We start from the raw sequence: 20873 nt of genomic DNA, 5'->3' as shown, positions 1-20873 counted from the left end.
CTTCGGTCCCAAAGACGCCATGACAACTCTGCGAGTGACGTCATCAGAGTGAACCGCTTTCAGTCCAAGCAAGGGGGGGGGGGGGGGGGGGGGGTACGCGCCCGTGCGGTGATACATTCAAGTCCGTTCGTATTGTGTGGCATCTAAATGTTTTCCTCACATTAAAATGGTATGACGTCTGCATATGCTTGTTTGTTTCCCCAGATTTACAAGAATCAGAAGTCACCACATCCTATTATGTGGCATATTCTGATTTATAACGAACAAATCTTTATATCTTTAAATGTTTTGTATTCTCATGTCAAAATCCTCACGGTGCGACTTCAGATTTGTTAGATGCGATTAAAAGAAATTATTACATTTATAATTACTCATTTAAATTAGAAGAAAAACTGACACAACATCAACAGAGACAATTGAGTTTTGAGAACTAATCTGCCTCTTCCAAGATATGTTTGAGTTAACCATTTTACCAGGGCGCTAGAAGGCGGCATGACAAGAATCTACCGTGGCAGTGACCGTTTTGCGTAGCAGTGCATGCAGTACGACCATAGTAGTAGGTCGTAAAACAGATCAAGTGAGTCTCTACCATTCTTAATATTAAGAAGCTGTCGATGGCTGTGGGCCTGTACTATTGAATGGTTATCTATCTATCTATCTACTGTATATATATATATATATATATATATCTATATATATATCTATATCTATATATATCTATATATATATCTATATATATATATATAGATAGATAGATATACATATATATATATATATATATATATATATATATATATATAGTTAGATAGATATACATATATATATATATATATATATATATATATAGATAGATAGATATAATATATATATATATATATATATATATATATATATATATATATATATATATATATATAGATATAGATATATAGATAGATATATAGATAGATATAGATATACATACATACATATATATATATATATATATATATATATATATATATATATATATATATATATATATATATATATATATATATATATATATATATATAACACATTGATAGTTACAGTAACGTCTTCATGTAAACACTAGGTGGTGACAAATTACTCTTTAACCAAGTTTTACCGTAAAGCGACAGGGTTTTAATGCAATTTTTGCCGAATGTCTTATGAAAAAAGTTTAGTAAAAAATTCCCTTTAATTTCATTTAATTTAATTCAGCTTATTTACTATAATGACAACATGTAGGGAATAGTGCTAGTTTACGGTGAAAGATTAAAAGTTACTTGCAAGAGAATCTCACAATGTCAATAATTTATGCTTCTACTTATTGTCATTTGGAACTTTGAACAAGTGTAAAATTTTTGGCTTTGTATTACCAAACATTTACCAAAAACAAAGCCTAGCCGCTGAAACTGCAATTAGTATTTTCGTCACTATGTTAAATATACAATTTTAATTACTTTACAACATCGAACCATAATGACATTTAGACTGGAGTGAAGTGGAGACACCTGACATGACATTTTGGTTACAAACGAAACAGGAAATATACTGCTGTCTGTGCGTTTTATTATGTTCTTTCGTTTTTCCCCCCTTCACAACTAGTACGTGATTGAGAGGCAGGACCTCACGCGTGATTGGCACCATTATCTCCGTTTACTACTTGTATTCATACAGACTGGTGACAGATACGTTATTAAGAATATTACTGCTGAAAATAATACTTAAATATAAGTTTATGTGTCTTTAGTAAGCTCGACTCTGAACAAATAGTCCCCCTTTCTGTCTAGAACTACCGCATAACACCTGGCCAAATAATATATTTACCGGTAAACCCGGAAGTCATGATTTGCGGAAGTAAACAACTTGCAGGATGAAAACTGGCCCCAAACAAAACCCTTTATATATTTCCAGACTTTTAGCTGGGATATTTACACCACTATTTTTCACACTTCCTGTGTATAAAACTGAATGATGTTTTATAGCCAATACGTAATTGTTTCTAGTGTCTCTCGCTAAAGTCACCGACTAGATGTGGGTGCGTCCTTGTTCACTTGGCAAAACGCGCCGGAAGGGAGGAGGACGTGCTTGTGTGACGGTGTATCTGTCTGTCCGTGTGTGTGTGTGTGTGTGTGTGTGTGTGTGTGTGTGTGTGTGTGTGTGTGTGTGTGTGTGTGTGTGTGTGTGTTGCGGTGCTGGAGACGGGCAGGCAGAGCTCCAGTGTATATGCGATGAGAGCTAACTAGGAAGGGAGACGACAACAGCTTCAAGTGAAACAAAACGAAAAGAGGCTGTCAGTGGAGTCGCCCAGTCGTTTAGCTAGTTTACTGGGATTACAGGGGATTCCGATATGAAATTTGTCAATCTAATTCTTCTGTTTTGCTGCCTACGGGATATTACAGGTAAGTTTGCCATTTACTGACGTAAAAGGAAAGTGTTCAGTGATAACTCTAATCGGACCGCGCAGTTGTACACTGAATAACTTGCTAGCTGTGTGGCTAATGTCAAAGGTAAGTGTTTGCTTGTGCTAACCTGTGTTTAGTCGTTATGATGTTGACTCAAGACAGGTTAGCCCGCTCGCATTGGACCCAACTACGAGGTTAATTCCTTACTGTTGAGAAATGCTGGTGAAAAAGAGGGGAAACTAAACTGTTAATATTTTACTGTACATGAGTGAAAAAAAAATAAACGACCGATGCCACTCTTAAGGTTTACAAACATATTCTAATGGCGCATGATGTACCCTAATACTGTCAGGAGAAAAAGGATATTTTTAATTTAAAACCTTCGTCATCGTCTGGCAGCTGTAACATCTGCCAAAACCAAATTTACATCGGACTAAATTGATATAATATTAAAATTAATGTCATGAAGATGTATTTTCCACCATATTGGTGTGATATTAAAATTATTATAATTATGAATATTAATAATCGTAATAATAATCCAGTTGCTGTTATCAATATTATATCAGAGATGGTAGTAGTACTGTTATTGTAGTTGTTATATGGATATGTCATTGAAACTTATTATATTTTTTATAGATTACGTGGTACATGTATGTGTGTGTGTGTGTAAATCAATCAATCAATGAAATGGCCCAAACAGAAATATTTTGTGATTCGCTGCCTCTTTCATAATCGTGCCTGCAGTTAATGACATTTATATATATATATATATATATATATATATATATATATATATATATATATATATATATATATATATATATATATATATATATTTACCCACCCTACTGTTTTCACAATTTGCATATGAACTAGAGCTACATCCTGTTTGATAACTGGCTGGTTTGAAGAAAACAAAACCTTGCTGTGTTTTCTGTAGTTTGAATAATAGTTTCCAAATATCACAAAGTCACTAATAGTAAGGGGCAAACACGTTTTTGTGCAACTAAGACAAATATAAAAAGTGGTCCTAAAATGATCTCTTTGCAAAAATGAAAGTGAAAATATATTAAACATGTTTCAAGATATTAGAAAGTGTGCTTATCCTAAATGAGTGCCATCCATATTTTCGAGAATTACCTCGCCTTTGTTCACAATACTTAAAGTGCTGCTGAACATGTTGTAGATAGGACTGTAACAGCTGTGAACTTTTAATGACATTTGATAGTTTTATAAGTTAATGTAAGGGTCTATTCATTTTAATGATACTACAATAGTCTACGTCTGCTATTTTAAGATGATAAATTGTAACTAATCTCATACTAACCACTAGATGTTCAACATTACACTTAATGGCAAAAATATCTCCGCAGACTTATTTAATAAAATTTTGTGGCTCTCCACAAAGATTGACTAATTTACAAGAAGACTGATAACACATTAAAACTGAAACACAGCATGGTGCCTAAGGTCATACAGCAATTTTCCAAAACAGATTCCACTAAGAACAACCATTTCCTCACCTAAAAAAGCCAAGTCCCTGTCTTCTGCATCAAGAAGTTGGCTAGATGTGTCTGCTGGAGAGATTGAAGAGGCAGGAAGTGAGTCTGTCAGCAATCGTCAGATCATACACTGTATACTGCATCACGTTAACCACAGAAGGAAAGTTTCTGAAGCTGGATCACAAGAAAGGCAGCAAACAGTTTGCTGAGAATCACCAGTCAATAGTCAATAAGTGTTAATAACTAGAATCATGTGCTTTTGTCTGACTAGATCATTTTTACTTCTCCTGGGTTACACGATGGCAGAGTGAGTGGATAATTGGGTCTTGGATACAGTCAACGTTGGTAGCAGTAGCATCGTGGTCTTAGGCAATATGATAACTCCCAGCACTAGAGAACTGGTTTATTAAAGGGATCATGAAAATGTCATGTCTACTACAGAAGATAAGGGTAGATGTACTGTAGCTGCAGAGTGTGCAGCATTGCTGGGCAGATAAGAAGTGTTGGGTCAAACAGCGTCTTCATGTTGGATCTGTTTGCTTTCTTATTGACTAGGAATCCCTAGGAGAAGAGAACTTGTATATCAGAGTGTCCTTTTCAGTAAATGTAGCAACTAAATTGTACTTCAGTTGTCTCTTATCCCTTGGGAATGCCATGAGAAATTAAAAAGGATGCTCTTCAAATGCAGAACCCAACTTACTTAGTGCACTACATGATGAGCCGAGGGAGAATGAAAAACCACTATGTGCAAGCCAACCACAGGCCTGTTCCACAAAGTCAGAGTAACACACCTTGTGTGTCTCTCCGTTACCTGGCAGTAATACAAAGGTGGTTATCAACTCGGCAATTTAGTTCAGGGTTTTCCCATTTTGATCAGTGCACTGTGAAAGAGGTGATGTTTGCAGCACCTGACCAATCACAAACATTGAAAACCCTGCAGAGCAGTCTACTTTGCCATGGAGGAGCTGACAAAAATTCTTAATGAATATGAAAAATTCAAACACCAGTCAAAGGACAAAAGCAAGACTGTTTCCTCAACATAGGCAGGAAGTAAAGCGGGTAGAAAATTGCAAACCTCTAATAGGTAAATTTGTGAGATTATACAATGTTAATTTATCGGGCAATATAAATGACACCACTATGATCACTCGATTTCACTTTATTTCTGGACAGACGTTTTTCCTTTCCTTGATATTTGCGATTAAGTACTTTTGAGGCTTAGCACCCCTGTGTGAGAGCATTTTGTGTTTAGAATATAGAAATCCTCACCGTGACAGCATGAGTGGTATGTTGCATGAATTGATGGTTCTGGAGTTATGCGATGTATGACCATTATTCTTAAACTCATTATTTTAGACGCAACACAAGAGAAGCTAAACAGACTTGGAAATAAGTCAACAACAAATACAAAAACATACTTCAAAGCAGTCTGTGGCGAGGCTTTATTTCTTCATCAAAGGAATGGCCTCTATTCTGAAATAACTTTCTCTATTAAATGCTTCTCCAGAGCAGGTTAGCCATTCAGCCTAAGCCAGCATGGTAGGTTACCCCAGTAAGAAGTGAACCAGCGTTGTAGTGCAAAAATTCAGTGTTAACCCTAAAAGTAGCTTGATAATTGCAAATCCAACTTCGTTGTAAAAGTTTCTTACATGTAAAATTTTTCAGAGCTTCAACAACTGAACCCTGTAAGATTATTAGATTGTCATTAATAATTTGTGTAGCCTCTTTAAGCTGTCTACTAATTGCTTGATCACTTTTCGAGGGTTTTGGGAATCACATCTTACACATTGGCTGTGGTTACATGAGGTTTTTTAATTTGGAATTATTATTTAGGAATTAAATCATTCGGAACTAATATATTCTTCTACGAGTTTCCATGAAAATAATAATTCAGAATGAAGGTTTACATGAAACACGTCAGGACAAGGTAATGAACATGTGAAGAACAACCAGAATTAACTTAGAGCGGAATTAAGGTTTACATGACAGAGAAATTAAATAGATCGGAATTAAAATACGAATAAACCAGCAACTTACAGCGGAATTTAGTTTAATTCCAAATAGAAATTTTCATAAGGAAGTAAGTGTTTGCATGGTCGTTTTTCATCAGTTTAAAGTAGAATTAACTTTTATTCAGAAATAAACAGGAATTAAAGCTCCCATGTAAACATAGCAATTGATGTCACCCTTCTGAGAATAAACTGTTGTTGGAAAACCTTGTTAATTTATGTGAAATGTACTCAATGCATGTCAACATGTGGCTTGTTTTATGGTGCACATCTTTTCGTCTTCTCGTACCCTAACTTTATGACATTAAAACCTTTACTGTACCTGTTCAGTTGGGCTGTGACGACATGCATTTGTCCCGATTTGATTCTGAATTTTTGGGTGCCGATTCAATTTAAATTGCGATTCTCACAATTCTTTGATATTGTTGAATTTTGTAGATTAACCCCCCCCCCAAAAAAATGAACAAAACCTTTTTGTTTTGCTCATCATTTTTCTTGATTTCAATTTGGACAAAACAACACAGTAGCCAGACAATCATTCTGCTGCTATAATGCCCAAGAAGACAAGTAAAAAGATCAATAAAAATAATAAAAATGAAAAATATTTTAGAATGAGTTATTTTTATTTATTTAAAAAAAGATTTTTTTTTTAACAAAAAATTGATTTTAAAATTGTGAAGCAAAAAATGCCAATATTCGATTTTTCGATTTGATTTTCCCACCCCTACTGTTAAGATAAAAGTAGGGTGTTTCAACATAATTCATGAATTTTATGTGGCATAAGGTAACTACACAACAGACATATATTTGTAGCCTACTTTTCGGCCCATGAGTTGGGCACATAAAAACATACATATTTTTCAGACTGTTATGTCTTCGAGATGCCGGCACATGATTAAGTTTTTAAACAAGGCAGTCATGTGTTGACAAATCAGTCTTGTGACATCCATACTGCATGTTAATGGGACTGTGATATCCAAGCGCAAGCTCTGACAATATGTGCTGGAAGTGTTTGTGTATAAAACCGCATATTCCTCAGTAAATTACAGCTTCACTTCTTCATGTTTTTGTTTTCTTTTAATTTTAGGGTTGTTTCACACTTCTTGACTCATCGTTTTGACCTTTTGAAGAAAGGCAAGAGAGGCTCTTTGTGTAGGATATTTTCAATGCATTTATGAACAAGTTGCAGCTGGCCTGGAACTACCTGTCGTGTTTGGGGAGTTGTAACTCCCACTACACGGACATTTTTCAGTGCTGAAAAAAATTAGTGTGAAAGTACAGGCGTAAGATTTAGCACCTGGATTCTCTTTTTTTTCTACCTATGGGGATCTTTTTAATATTTTAAATTATGAAAGAGTTGAGATCTGTGTCTTTGTTCTTTAAATTAAGCTTTGTATACAAGTCCATTTCCCAGATTGCTTTGAGCGTTTTTCCTCGGAGAAAAAGACACTCAGTTGTGTTTTTCGTGTGCTGCAGAAATGTTTAGAACTTGAGTTCAGCTAAATTTCAGCTGTCCTCTGAAAAGTATTTCACTGTTTAACCCCCAGCAACAGATTCAGTTACTTTGCTCCCACATTTCTGTGGAAACACAACCATAGTCACCTGATGTGCATCATGTGCTACTCACTTGTGCTTCAAGCTGAGCACTTTCTTTGTTTTTTATGTAAAGAACAAAGAAAATGGTTGGTATGAAAGCTGACTGGATTACCTCAGTTGGACCACAGTAAGCTGAATGAACCTGTTTAGCCCATTAAGTCCTTTGGCAGTTTGTTCTGTAGCTGGTCACTAGAGATTCCCCCTTTATTTTCCTATCATGGCTCTAAAAGCTCTTTTATTTATTTTATTTGACATGTCAAAGTAGGAAAAGGTGAAGTAAAATCAAAGAAGTACAGAAACATTGTTTTTAGCTGATCCCGCGTTGCATTCTTAGTCTTGAGCCTACTGGTGTAATATCAAGCTGAATGTTTTAGTAAAGTGTTGCTCTTCTTAATTTTGGAAAATAAAGATATTTAGTCAAAATATATCTATGATATTGGTATAAATATATTTCATAAGGCCTTTTGGTCATGGAAACAGTCAAACCGAAATATAGGGATGCAAAATAAACCATCCATGCAGCAAAAGTTTGTCAATAACTGATTACTAATATGTCATTAAACTCTCTTTCAGGTCAGTTTGGGAACCGATTGAACAAATATATTCGTCATTATGAAGGCTTATCATATGACAAAGAAGCTCTGCATAACAGCCACCAAAGAGCCAAAAGGGCACTCTCTCCTCATGACAGGACTGTCAACCTGGACTTTCATGCTCATGGAAGGTCAGTTAAATCCAGTCACACACAATGCTCATCACATATTTACTCTATGTTTCTGCCTTTCAGCCAATCCTCTTAATCTTCTGCTGAACATTGTGTCCAACTCCTTTCACTTCAGATCTCACTATCCTGGGATAAGGAGAGGATCTTTTTTTTATTTATTTATTTATTTCTTTTTACAAAACTATGCCTTGTAAAGTTATGAAATTTAGAATATCCCTGTACCCCTCACCAATACCTCATCCAATACCTGAATTGATCTTTTGTTTGCTTAACACACTTTGAGGTCCTTAGTTTCATTCCCTCAAACTTGGAGATGGAAAGCCATCTTCTAGTGCACTAAGTGGGTAAGCATGGCTTCCTCCAGGTTTGATTTGTTGTTCTTTCAACAACAAATCCTCACTAGCTCTTACACAGTTCCTTCAGTACAGAAACCAGCTAAGATGTTAAAAAAAAAGTAAAACAAGTAATTTGTGTTGTCAAAATCACAAATATTTTTAATGAAGTCTGTAGGGTGCTTTTTGGGTAATTCTGGAAAATATAGAATCAACAACAAGTACAAGAATCAGGACAATCTTATTGAAGTGGTGTGGTGTTTTATCTTTTTCACAGTCAGAGATAAAAAAAATTCTCCTCTGGTCAGTGAATACAAAATTAGATAAGACTGCAGCTTTTTAATATACTCCTTTTTAAGTTTATCAGAGGTGTCTCAGCACTGTTAACTAGTATTCATTTCAAAGAAAACAGTTTCAAGCACGTTATGAGTAAAACTATAGTTGAGTTCAGAAGTCTGGGTAGAGAAGATCACTGTTTTTTATGGTGAGTGATATTTGAAACTGGTTTTACTGACAAGGACTTCCTTCCCTGGGGATATCGTTTGTACTGGTAATTTAAGACTGAAAAAAACCAGACTATCCACATTCTTGAAAACTGCTATATAATTCCCATTTCCATGTAACAGTGGAGGCTTCAGTTGTCAGTGAATGAGTTGCTAAGAAAAGTTGGACAATTCAAGATGAAGATGTTTTAAAGACACAATGTGAAATGCTGCCTGCTGTTTTCAAGTTTTTTTGTTCTATACAGCAAAACAGTTTAATCATTTAGTTCAGATAAGTTTTTGTTATGTATACAGAGGCAATCCAATGTGTGTGTGTGTGTGTGTGTGTGTTCAAAACAGTTTCTTTTTGTGGATAGTAAAAACATTGAAAACATTTTTTTATATGTTTGCAAATTCATTAGAAAGCTGCATTAGAAGAATATAGAAGTACACTACATATACATATTCTATATAAAATACAAATAGATAAATAAATATCTACATACAATACATTAGAAGGACAATTTAAATCTCTTTTTAAATTTAAAAAAAAAAATTTACTTGTAGTCAAAATCCTTAGCCTGGCAAGCCTGACTCTTTTGCTGTACCAGCGTAGAGTCTGGGGACTCACTTGCATCAATGGATTTCTAGGGCGGGACAAACAAGCGCGGAGTAAACCAATTAGAAAAAGGGCGGACGTGATGTCAGTAAAGCTGCAGTCTACAATTTCCAGAAGTGTTCAGTCGAGTGAACGCAACAGAAGAAAATAAACATGGCGTGCAGTACAGAAGACATAATTCAATTTAATTTCATTCAGCTTTATTTGTATAGCGCCACTTCACAACAATGTTGTCACAGGGCACTTTACATACACATCATTTCAAGCCAATTCATACATAGCCAATAAAAAATTACCTTTGTCATTTTTGCTGTAAAAACCTGAGACTACATGGCAACTCAGTGTTGCTTTTTGAACCTAATCGTATGGCCAAAAGAAACAAACTCCCGCTACGTCTGTGCGTCATCTTGAATGTTTTGAAGAATATGTGGTGATGCAAGACAAGAGGCAAGAGTCTCCTGAGATCAACCCATCAGTGTGGCCGTTTTGTTTAAGACAGATGTGAATCTCCGTTAACGGGAGTGACTCCAGACTCAGTCGCTCTGTATTGAATATATGGAGCACTCCAGTCTGGCGTGCCAGGCTACAAAATCCTATTAATTTAAATTGCATTTAGCTGATTGTTCGGGCCATATCTCTAAAAGTGCTTATTGTATATAAATTAATTACTAAATGTTCAAATTTAAGTAACTGAATTTTATCACATACCATCCCATATCTCATTTAGAGCTTCAAAATAGTGTTCAGGTAACAACCAAGTTTGTTTGGAAAGAAGTAATTATGAATTATTTTTGTGAAGAGAAAGAAAAGATGAATCCCTTCTGTGCCTCTGGCTGATGAACCATCGTTATTTCCTTCCCCATGAGTGAATCTATTATGTTCTCCACCTCTCCTCTCTTAGTAGTGCTGAGCAGAGCAATACACACAACAGCAGAAATGTAACCCTCTCCTTGTGTTTAGTCTACACAAGATGGGAGTTGGCTGCACAGAGACACCCCAGATAGTGATATCTTATGGTAAAGAGGGGATACTGACCTAGTCCTTCCCCTAAAGCTTGTTACATACTCCACAAAAAGTGAGAACTTTTTTCTTGTTCTCGAGGCCCCAAGAAGAAAATGACGTCATTTTGTTTTTGCGGACGTGTTTGAAGACAGTTACTGACACATCGGGCAGGCAGAACTTTTTTTTTTGCAGGACTTTGAGAAGTATCGTGTGATTGGTCGAACATTTTAGGTGGGCGTTGTTAACACGGAAAAAGCATGAAGCAGAGTTGCTGCTTCTGCGTTTTTGCTGTTTGCTGCAGGTAAAATGGATTGTTTTGATAAAACAGCTGATCAAGGTGGTGAGAAAGTACCAACATTTTTACATGTGGCATTAAAACACTCGGACCCAGCCTCGTGCACAACCCGCCCAGCCGCGGAGGAAGTTGCTTGTTAGATATGAAACTAGAAAAGCACTCGGAGAGCAGAAACCTCCTACAAGCACAATGTTAAAGAAGCTTTTTAAAAAATTCCTGGATCCAAACGGTGATCCGGATCACCACACAAATTTAATCAGTTCTTCATTTTAACATTTCCCACAACTTTTGGAATTTTTATAAAAATCCGTCCTTAACTTTTTGAGTTATTTTCAGCACAAAGACGCCGGGAAAAACATAACCTCCTTGGCGGAGGTAACAACTGGGTTCATTGCACATAAAATCAGACATCGCCCCCCGCAGTGATCCCTCCCCACTGCAGACGTGCTTCTTGTGGAGTACGTATGGACCTGATGAAGAAGAATTTTTGTCTTGTTCTTGCAGCCTCGAGAGCAAGAACTCAGTTCTTGCTTCTCGTGGAATATGTAACAAGCTTTATCCTGGGGTGATCATGTGGTGGAAGACACAGGTAGGCTAGGCTGAAAGGCTCTGTGCGCTTCTTACATTTTTGTCAATCTGAAATGGTAGACTTCTGATTGTAAAATGTCCTGATGTCTGTAGTAATGTTTTCCTTGTATGGAAATTTACTTCTTTTTAAAAAAAAATAAAAAATCCTTTTTGGTCCTGGTGCCATCTTTTTGAATTGAAAAATGTAAGTGTAATTAAGGCCAGCAGCTATTTCCTGCTATTCCCAAAACCTTTGGATAGTCAAGGCTCCATCAAACAGATTGTTTCCCTCTGCTTATGTGTTGTTTCCTGTCATCGTTTCCCTAGTGGTGTCTCATTCGGGAGGTAGATATGGACAAATTCCCCTTAAATTTTCTGGATTATCTGTATAAAAGATTTTTTTGGCTTCATAAATTCAAAGCAGAGTGTGCATAAAGTATTTAGAATTTTGTATATTTTAGCTTATTTTATCCACATGATGACATTTTGTATAAGATTATGCTGTATAAGATTAAAAAATTGCACGTGTGCAAAGAGAAATTTGGGACACCCTGTTTTTTTCAAATGGGTTTATTATAGTACTAACTACTCTGTAATCTTCTCTTCGGGTGTGACCAGTTCCAGTCCATAGATCGCTCAGCCATCTTGTGTATGTGCATGCCGCAGATGGTTGAGACCAGGTGTGCTCAAGTCCGGTCCTCAAGATTTACTATTCTGCAACCTTAACATGCAACCCTTCTTCAAAACACCTGAATGGAATAACTGTCTTGTTACCAGGCCTCTGCAGAACAGAATTACATGCAGATGATGGAATTCAGCCATTTGATTGAGGTGTGTTGAAGAAGGGTTACATATAAAAGATGCAGGGTACTATATCACAAAGACCAGGTGTAGGCACCCATTGTCTAGGTGCTGCTCCTCTGCATTTTCAACTCCACCTTCTTGGGTTCCTCAACATTGTGTTATTACGGTAATTTAACAGGTACATTTTTTTCCCTCTTTCCACATTTGTACATTGATTGAAAAATGTACCCAGTTGTCAGTTTTTGTGGGCATTAGTTTTTTATTACCGTACATGCTCTAATTGAAAAACTATTCTTATTTCACGATGGGCAAGCGCACCATGGTCACCATGCACTGCTTGCCATTAAAAACAAACTCTGCATCAAGTTATTGCCAGTGTTGAAGTTTTAAATTTGTTCCTATACTTTTAATATATTGATATCCTCAGTGTCAAAGCTAGAAAAAGAAATGAGACGAAGCTACTGGCAGTAGGACTAAATGAATGTCCTTTTGTCTATCTGGTGCAAACAAGAAACACTGAGAACTTGACAAAAAACACCAGCAGACGTTTATTATTGCTACTCTCAAAAGCCGATTCATAGTATTTTTGGTATATACACAGAAGCAGTGGTACATTTTAAAGTGTCTACACCTTTGTCTTTTGTGTGACTCCGCCCACTGCTAAATTTTTTAAAAACAAAACAAAACAGAAACTACAGATGTGGGTGTGTGGGGTCCACGGGGAATCATGGGACAGAGTGGGTGTGTCATGAATGCACAGGCAGAAATGATTGAATGACAGACAACAGAGCAGCAAGCACTACCAAGATGGAAAGATACAGATTCACAAAGCACCTATATCATGGAGTGGTCTTTGAGGTGGAAGACTTTTCCCCTCCAGAATCCCCTCCAGCTACACAGGGAATGGAAAACAAGGCTGTATCAGTCTGAGCCAGGAATGCCGTTGTGCTGGCTCATGACAACAGCCCCAGCAGGCTCTGGTTCGTGGCAGGTTGCAGTAGCTGCAGGAAGTGCTGCTGCAAGTTGCCATGATTTGAGGTCACTGTATGTCGCGAGATCAGTGTTTCTCAATTCCGGTCCTCAGCCCCCCTGCCCTGCATGTTTTATAGGCAACCCTACTTTAACACATTTGAATGAAATAAAGGGCTTGTTAACAGGATGCAAAGAACTTGATGAGGAAGTTCAATAATCTGACTCAGGTCTTTGGAGGAGGATCATTTCTAAAACAGGCGCCCTCTCAGGAGGGCCTGAGGACTGGAATTGAGAAACACTGTGCTAGACGCAGATCAGCAGGTAGAGAATAAAGTCCAGTGTTACTTTTACACCCCTTAAAAGCACAAATCCTTCCAATGCAGCAATATTTTCTCCAAAGTCCGTAAAAGTCGGAAACTAGTGACTCAGATATATCAGATAATTTCTCCTCCACACATGTTTTGGTGGGCATAGTTTCTATGCCTTTTGTGCATCTGGAGGGAGGGGGCTGTTCATTTTTTCCAAATTATCTTGTGATGTAGAGGAGCACCAAGTTTACCTCTTGTGGTGCCTACCCAGTTCCAACTTAGTTTTCAGACGGTCTTGTAAAACATTATGGTTGACCGTGTCAAATGCTTCACTAAGATCTAGTATTTCTCGTACTGAAATGTTTTATCCCGTCTCTCCTCACGCAGATATCATTGACGACCTTAACTATACCACTCTCAGTGCTGTTGGGCTGCCAGAAACCTGACTGGTAAATACCAAATTAGTTATTTAGTGTCAGGAAGTTGTGTGGTAATAGAAAGACAACCTTTTTGTGAGCGACAAGTCACGTTTGGGTCTGAAGGAAGACACCTGAAAGGATTGCTAGCTCTGGACACAGCCTTAGGAAAATCCTTTTTTCTTTTCTCTTAGACATGGTCTGCTTGTTGAGTAGAGTGTATGATAGTCAGATGTCTGAGTCATGATTCTCAGCATTCAGGAAATGTCTGAATAATTAGCTGCCTCTAAGAGATCTTTGAGAACTTTTGTAGAATAATGTTGAAGCAAGGGAAAAATAAAATGATATGTAATCAAGTTTTGACTAGTAGCAGTTTACGTCTCAGGTTTGTTCTTTACTTTTGTTAATGAATTTAAACTTCAGCATAAAACAAGGCATGTTTCTTGATCTGAATTATGATCAGTAGATACAGAGTTTCTGTGCTTCTTTTAAGACCAGCTCCATCTCAAGTTTGTAACAGTATTAATCATCACTGTTGGTTATGATATTAGTGTCCTTAAACAAATCGTTGTCAATGATGAGGAAGAGAATATTGAAATACAAAAGGTTGCAAAATACAATTTCAAACTCCACTGCACGCACTAGGAGATTGAGCAAAAGGAAATGCAATTTCTTGCTAAGTAATGTGTCTTCATTAGGTGCTGTGAAAAAAATCTTGTTGGGTTGCACCTATAAACATTTAGGATATGCTGCAGATCATTAATAATGCTGATAAAATTTCTTACAGCATGATATGCTTCCCCTGCAGGTGTCCTAGTGTCCAATTGTTGATTTAGGAGTTGAATGAATGGTTTATGGGTCTGAGATTTAAAAATAGAAGTCATATTGATTGTTGAAGGGACCATTAAATGGGCAGAAGCCAAGAACTATTCTCTATGCTCGGGATTATTAATGAACAGAGGAATCTGTGATCAAAACCAGAAGTCATAAAAAAGTATTTGCTTATTTTTAGGTTTTCGGTTTATCTGGTGTGTTCAGATGGTGGTGTGACTGAAAAGTCCTGTTATGCAAGGTTTGTCTACAACAACCCTTGAAAATGGTGTAATTGTCATACCTGTAAGATGATTATTAAACTTCTTTCTGCCTAATAAACATATAAATAAATAGAAAACACAGATTTGACACAAAACATTTAAATAGAATAAAAAAATGAAAGCCAATTTCTTACAATCTGGTTACAAATGCAGACTATGGGGCCGTCTTATTTTTAAGCCTTTTCTTTTGTTGCACATGTTTTATTTTAAACATGTATCTCTAGAAGTATTTTTGTTGTTACATTTGATGTTTCCCTTTATTACTCGGTGTAATAACAGAAGGTTAGGTAGACTTTGCAATGAAAGAGAGAATTAAAAAAGATTTTAAGCTTAGGCCCTGAAGTATAGAAATTAACTTGTGTCACCCATGTGTTGTGTACCAACAACCCAATAAATAAACAGACTTGAATAGAAACAAAAAGTGTGGTGGTGGAACATTGGAGCAGGGTTATGGAGTAAAATCTGAAAGCCAGTTGTGTTTAAAAAGTTATCCTGCACAAGAAAATCCTGGAAGTGTATGGCCCTCATGACATTGTTTAATTTAAAACACTGCCAATTTCTCAACTGCATGTCATAGTGTTACTTGTCAAAACATTTCTTTGACTCTAGTATTTTCTTTTATCTTCTCCATAAAATGTCTTGATATGCAGGACTTACCACTTGTGTTTGAGTCAGTGATGACGCTACTCATGCTACTATTTCATGTGCTGTTTGCATATGAAAGGTGTGAATAATAAATCATGTCAATCAATAAAAAATTTAAACAAATGATAAAAGATGGTGTAATTAAAAGTTATGAGGCAAATAGGGTTATTTTTTTTAAAGCAATGCATGTTGAATTCTATGATTATGTATATTACGACTGTATACTGTTTAAGTTTCATTGTAATGGAATTTAATGTGTATTACTATTTTTTTTTCATGCTGTGAAAGTTTTACGGTGTTATTGATAAGGGGGTTTTGGACTAGATAAGTGCCTAACTTCTTATTCGAACTTAAGAGCTTGCTTTTTTTGTTGTTTGTTGTAACCAATATTTGTTATTTTAAAAAGTATTTTTTAAGTTTGAAATAAATTCTAAAAAAACAAACAAAAAAAACGATGTGAATAAAATAACCCTAATGATTCCTTAAGATCACCCATGTCAATTTGGAGGTTATAATCTATATTACAAACTGAAGCAATGATAAGCAGATGCACTTAACTTCATTTCTAAAAATGAGCTAAAAAACAACAAAAAAATGTGTTGTTACCTTCATGAGTTTGTGAGAACATGAAAAAGACAAAATAGTGGAACGAATTAGAGGGAGAGAAATGAGTCAGAGTTGAGTAATGTTGGAAAAAGTTAGTAGGAAATATCACATCTTGATTTGAATAGCTGTTATTTAAGATTTCTTAAAAGATGTGTTTGTCCTTCAGTCCTTCATACTCCTCACTACATCACCTCAGGTTTCTGGGAGGCTTTTGGGTCATGTGTCCTTCATGTGACCCTTTGCTTTTTGGCTCGAACATTGTTCTAATACCAGCTACAGAAATACAGAGAAATTTTGTTGTGACTGTATCTAAAAGTATGTTTTTCTCCCAACCCAACTGTTCTTATGACTCACTAAGCATAGCAGAGCTGAGCACCATTCAACACAGCAAATATAAGGCTCATAGCCAAATGTGTATGCTGCCACCTGCTGAATTCTGCTTTTCCCTCATCCTTTCTGCGTATAGTGTCTGGACTGTGTTTCACTTATTCTAGCTAAATATTGTCTCCCTTTTTTCTATGTAGACATTTTAACTTGCGGCTGAAGAGGGATACATCTCTGTTTTCTCAAGATGTCATCATTGAGGTGTCAGGGGAAAGCACACCCACTGATACATCACATATATACAGTGGGGACATTTTTGGTAAGTTCAACTTTTTCCACACACCTCGTTCTGGGTGGTTCTGATTTGATGTTCTCTGATCTCTGCTGTAGTGTTTCTCATCTTTAGTCCTCTAGGCCTGCTGCCCTGCAGGTTTTGATGTTTTCTTGCGCCAATACACTTGATGGAAATTAATGTCTCATTAACAGATGTTCACCCTGCGGTATTTCTGTGTCTTTAAGTGAGAAATTTCATATGCTGGCTCTCTATAATTGTGAGGAAGTTGCAGTCAAGATAACACAGAATTTTCTTTACCTTTCATCCAATTCTTCCTTCAGCTCTCGTTTCTCTCCTCACTGGACATTTTCCAGCAACTCATCTTTCAAGTTCAAACAAACCTGAGAAATGGGATGTTCTCAGATTTTTTTTAAGAGGGATAGAAATTGTGAAGATAGAACGGAAACTATGAATCTGTTTGGCAGGTCATTTCCAAGCGGCTTTTTTGTTTATATCAAGAACAAAATAATATTACCCGATTTGAAATGGCTAGGTCTTTTTTTCCTCTTGTATAACTGTATCTCATGCTATACTAGCTTGTTCTTAACCTCTTTTGCCGCATCCTCTTTTTTTCCAGGTGAAAAGGACTCACTGGCCCATGGTTCTGTGGTTGATGGACGCTTTGAGGGTTTCATTAAAACCTACCAAGGGACATTCTACATTGAACCCTCAGAGAGATATCTACAAGACAAGAATGTGGACTTCCATTCTGTCATCTATCATGAGGATGACATTGGTGAGTATATTCAATTTATAGAAAAGCAGTATGAGAGAATTAATATGAAGACAAGAAAATGTTTTGATCCCAATGTCAGACTGATCGAGGAGAATATTTTTGCCTCTCACAGATATATCTATATGAGAATACATAGTATCAAATACAGTCGTCCTCAAGCGTATTCATACCCTTTCAATAAGGAAAAGTCTGAATTTACAACAGTCACTCAAATAACTGGAGAATACAAAAAGAAACAATAACTAAAAATTTGCAAAGATATATTTTAGTGACTTAAGACATGTTTCATTTAATTGAGTTGGAAGAAAAAGAACAAACAAACAAACAAATTAGTCCTGGACAAATCAGAGCATTTTTCCGATGAACAGTGGGAGAAAATACCTGTCAACATGTGCAAAAGTCTAACTGAAAGGTACAGAAAACACCTGACTGTAGTGGAAACATCATTGTTGTTCAACAAAATATCAGTTTGAGTGATGTAACGTATGTTATTTTATCATATTTGTTTGCTTTTTAAAAAATATTACTATTAAACCAGAAGTAGAAAATAATGTTATTTTTTTAATAAAATCTTTGTGTTGTTACTTTAGTCAATCGCAGTTTATTTCACAGGCAATTGTTCTTTTCCTTCTTTAATGGGAGGATATGAATACATTTGAGGACAGCTGTATATGCCTCATTAATGATATTGATTTGATCTTGTTTGCTTTTTTCAAAAACATACAAAATATTTCTAGGAGTAATTTAATGTTTGTCATTAAATAGTTTGAGGAGCTAAGACCCCATTTTCACTTCCTAAATTTTGTAAAGCTTAATGCAGGCAGATTTTTTGTCTTGTTTTAATGGTGCGAGCCGGTCACATGTGCTCTGTTTGAGATGCTTTCTTGTGGTTATACCTTTTGTTAAAGATGAAGGAATAGAAAAAACCTAGAGATGCATGATATCATCAGCTCTATGTTCTAAGTGACATTGGCCATTCATATAATATAGTTAACTGATAAAAAAGTTGTTTTGTAATGAACTAGTGCACTTCGTGTGTGTGTGGACATTCATTCCTACTAGGTTTAGTATGATGTAAAACAGGGTTGTTCAGCTCCAGTCCTCGAGGGTTACAGTCCTGCAAGTTTTTCATGCATCCCTGCTCCAACACACCTGACTCAAATCAATCAGTTATTGCACAAAACATCATTGGCTGTTAAATCCATTTTAATGGGAGCCCTGTGTGTTGAAACAGGGATAAATGGAAAACCTGCAGGACAGCAGTCCTTGGAGATAGAATTGGGACAACTCTTACATAAAATACAGCATTAAAATAAATTGATAACTCTTCCGTGGAAACTAGACACTGGAGAAGAGATTTTTACCCTTCATGCTGTGATTATGTGTTCTTATATTTACAGGATGCATACAAATATTTTTTGGTGTGTTTAAAAGAGACAGGTACAGATTTAAAAGCTGTGATACTGGGTCTGAACATGCTCCTGTTCTTTTGTACAGCATGCATTGAGGATACTCCTCGAAATACACTGTGGAGACTTAATATAAGGGCTTTAAACAACCCTGTTTGTGGCTCACATGATATATATACTAAGTAAAATTATAATTTAATATAAAATGTTTCAATATTTACAACATTTACTTTGAACTTCATTTTATAATAAACCATTTGAACCCAAGATATTTCATTTTTAACTAGAAAAGCACTCGAGAGCACAAACCTCCGCCAAGGCCTTTAAAAAAGTTCCTGGATCCAAGCGGTGATCCAGATCACCACCAAAATTAAATCAGTTCTTCCTTTTCACTTTTCCAAAGTGATTTAATGGAAGTCCATTCATAACTTTTTGAGTTATCTTGAACACAAACAGACAAACGGATAAACGCCAGGTAAAACATAATCTCCTTGGCGGAGGTAATAAAACAATTTTTAGAGCTCATGGACACTGGAGAGGTTGATTCACCCATAGTATGGGACACTTGAAAAGAGTTCATTTGGGAAAACAATTACTTGGTGTGCCCACAATAAGAAAAAGAAACAATTACGATGGACCGACCTCAAGAAAAAAAACGTTAGAAATCCAACGTAAAAAGAAATGCCCTAAGCTGTTGACTGTGCTTAAGAAAATACGAAATGAAATTACTTTGTTGTGCACACAGGAGATTGAAAATCAGTTTGTCGTTGTAAAGCATAAATACTACAAATGTGGCCCATTACGACTTAAATTATTGCTAGAAGATTGCAAAAGGAAAGAGGATACAGTACAATATACAACATTAAAATCCTGATTGCTATTCTAAAGCAATATCGAAGAATTGTGAGAATCTCAGTTTAAATCAAATCGCCACCCAAAAAATCGGAATCAAATCAAATCGGGACAAAAGCATAACATCATCGCCCTAATGAAAACTGTCCTTGCTTTGGACTTAGTAGTATTTACACCACTTCCTTCAGCTGGTTAGTTCTGTGGGAAAGTAACAAATGTTTCCGCATCTATCTGCATTTTTTTTTTCTGGTTAAAAACGCTTATATAGAGTCTTTAGAGATGGTTCAAGATTAGCTGAGGTGTTATGTTCATGAGAAAGATCTCTGTCATTTCTTTAGTAATCATGAAGAAAGACCTGTTTGGAGGTAACCCCTGTGGGCTGAAAACACCTTTTGGCTATGATACTGAGATTCAAGTGTGGACATGTCTGTACACTGCAACTATGACTGGAATTTTAGGAAAATAGTTTCATTGCTTTCTCTAATCATAAGTGGTGTTTACATGATGGTGTCTTATTTAGAGTACTTGTGCATGTAAACCTATCCATTGTGAAGATGAGGAATCTTTGAGGAGCCCTTGAAATATCTATAATTAGCTGAAGATAGAATGAAGCACACTGTGTTCACTGTTTGTCTTTTATAAATGAATATTTAAAATCAACAATTATGAGATGTTTAAACATGGTTTTTCACAAGAGTGGATTTACACAAGTGACATGCAACCTGATTTATCAGATTTTTGGGTAATTTTTGAGGCGATATTAGTAAATCTTTACTCGCATTATTGTCAGAATAAGGATGAATTCTAAAATTAGTATTATCTAAAATAAAG

General features: G+C 36.0%; 1 protein-coding gene across 1 annotated transcript in view; it reads left to right on the top strand.

The window, feature by feature from the left end:
* Window positions 1-2169: 2169 nt before the first annotated feature.
* Window positions 2170-20873, top strand: part of adam10a (ADAM metallopeptidase domain 10a) — a 35053-nt gene continuing 16349 nt past the window's right edge. The window contains exons 1-4 of the mRNA XM_079254159.1: window positions 2170-2408; window positions 8095-8245; window positions 16912-17030; window positions 17623-17781. Coding sequence (XP_079110285.1) covers window positions 2357-2408; window positions 8095-8245; window positions 16912-17030; window positions 17623-17781 — 481 coding nt within the window. The 5' untranslated portion in view covers window positions 2170-2356. The remainder of the gene's footprint in view (window positions 2409-8094; window positions 8246-16911; window positions 17031-17622; window positions 17782-20873) is intronic.

Source organism: Telmatherina bonti, assembly GCF_933228915.1.
Source record: "Telmatherina bonti genome assembly, chromosome: 1".
Classification (NCBI taxonomy): domain Eukaryota; kingdom Metazoa; phylum Chordata; class Actinopteri; order Atheriniformes; family Telmatherinidae; genus Telmatherina; species Telmatherina bonti.
This window is presented reverse-complemented; position numbering and strand designations above follow the sequence as displayed.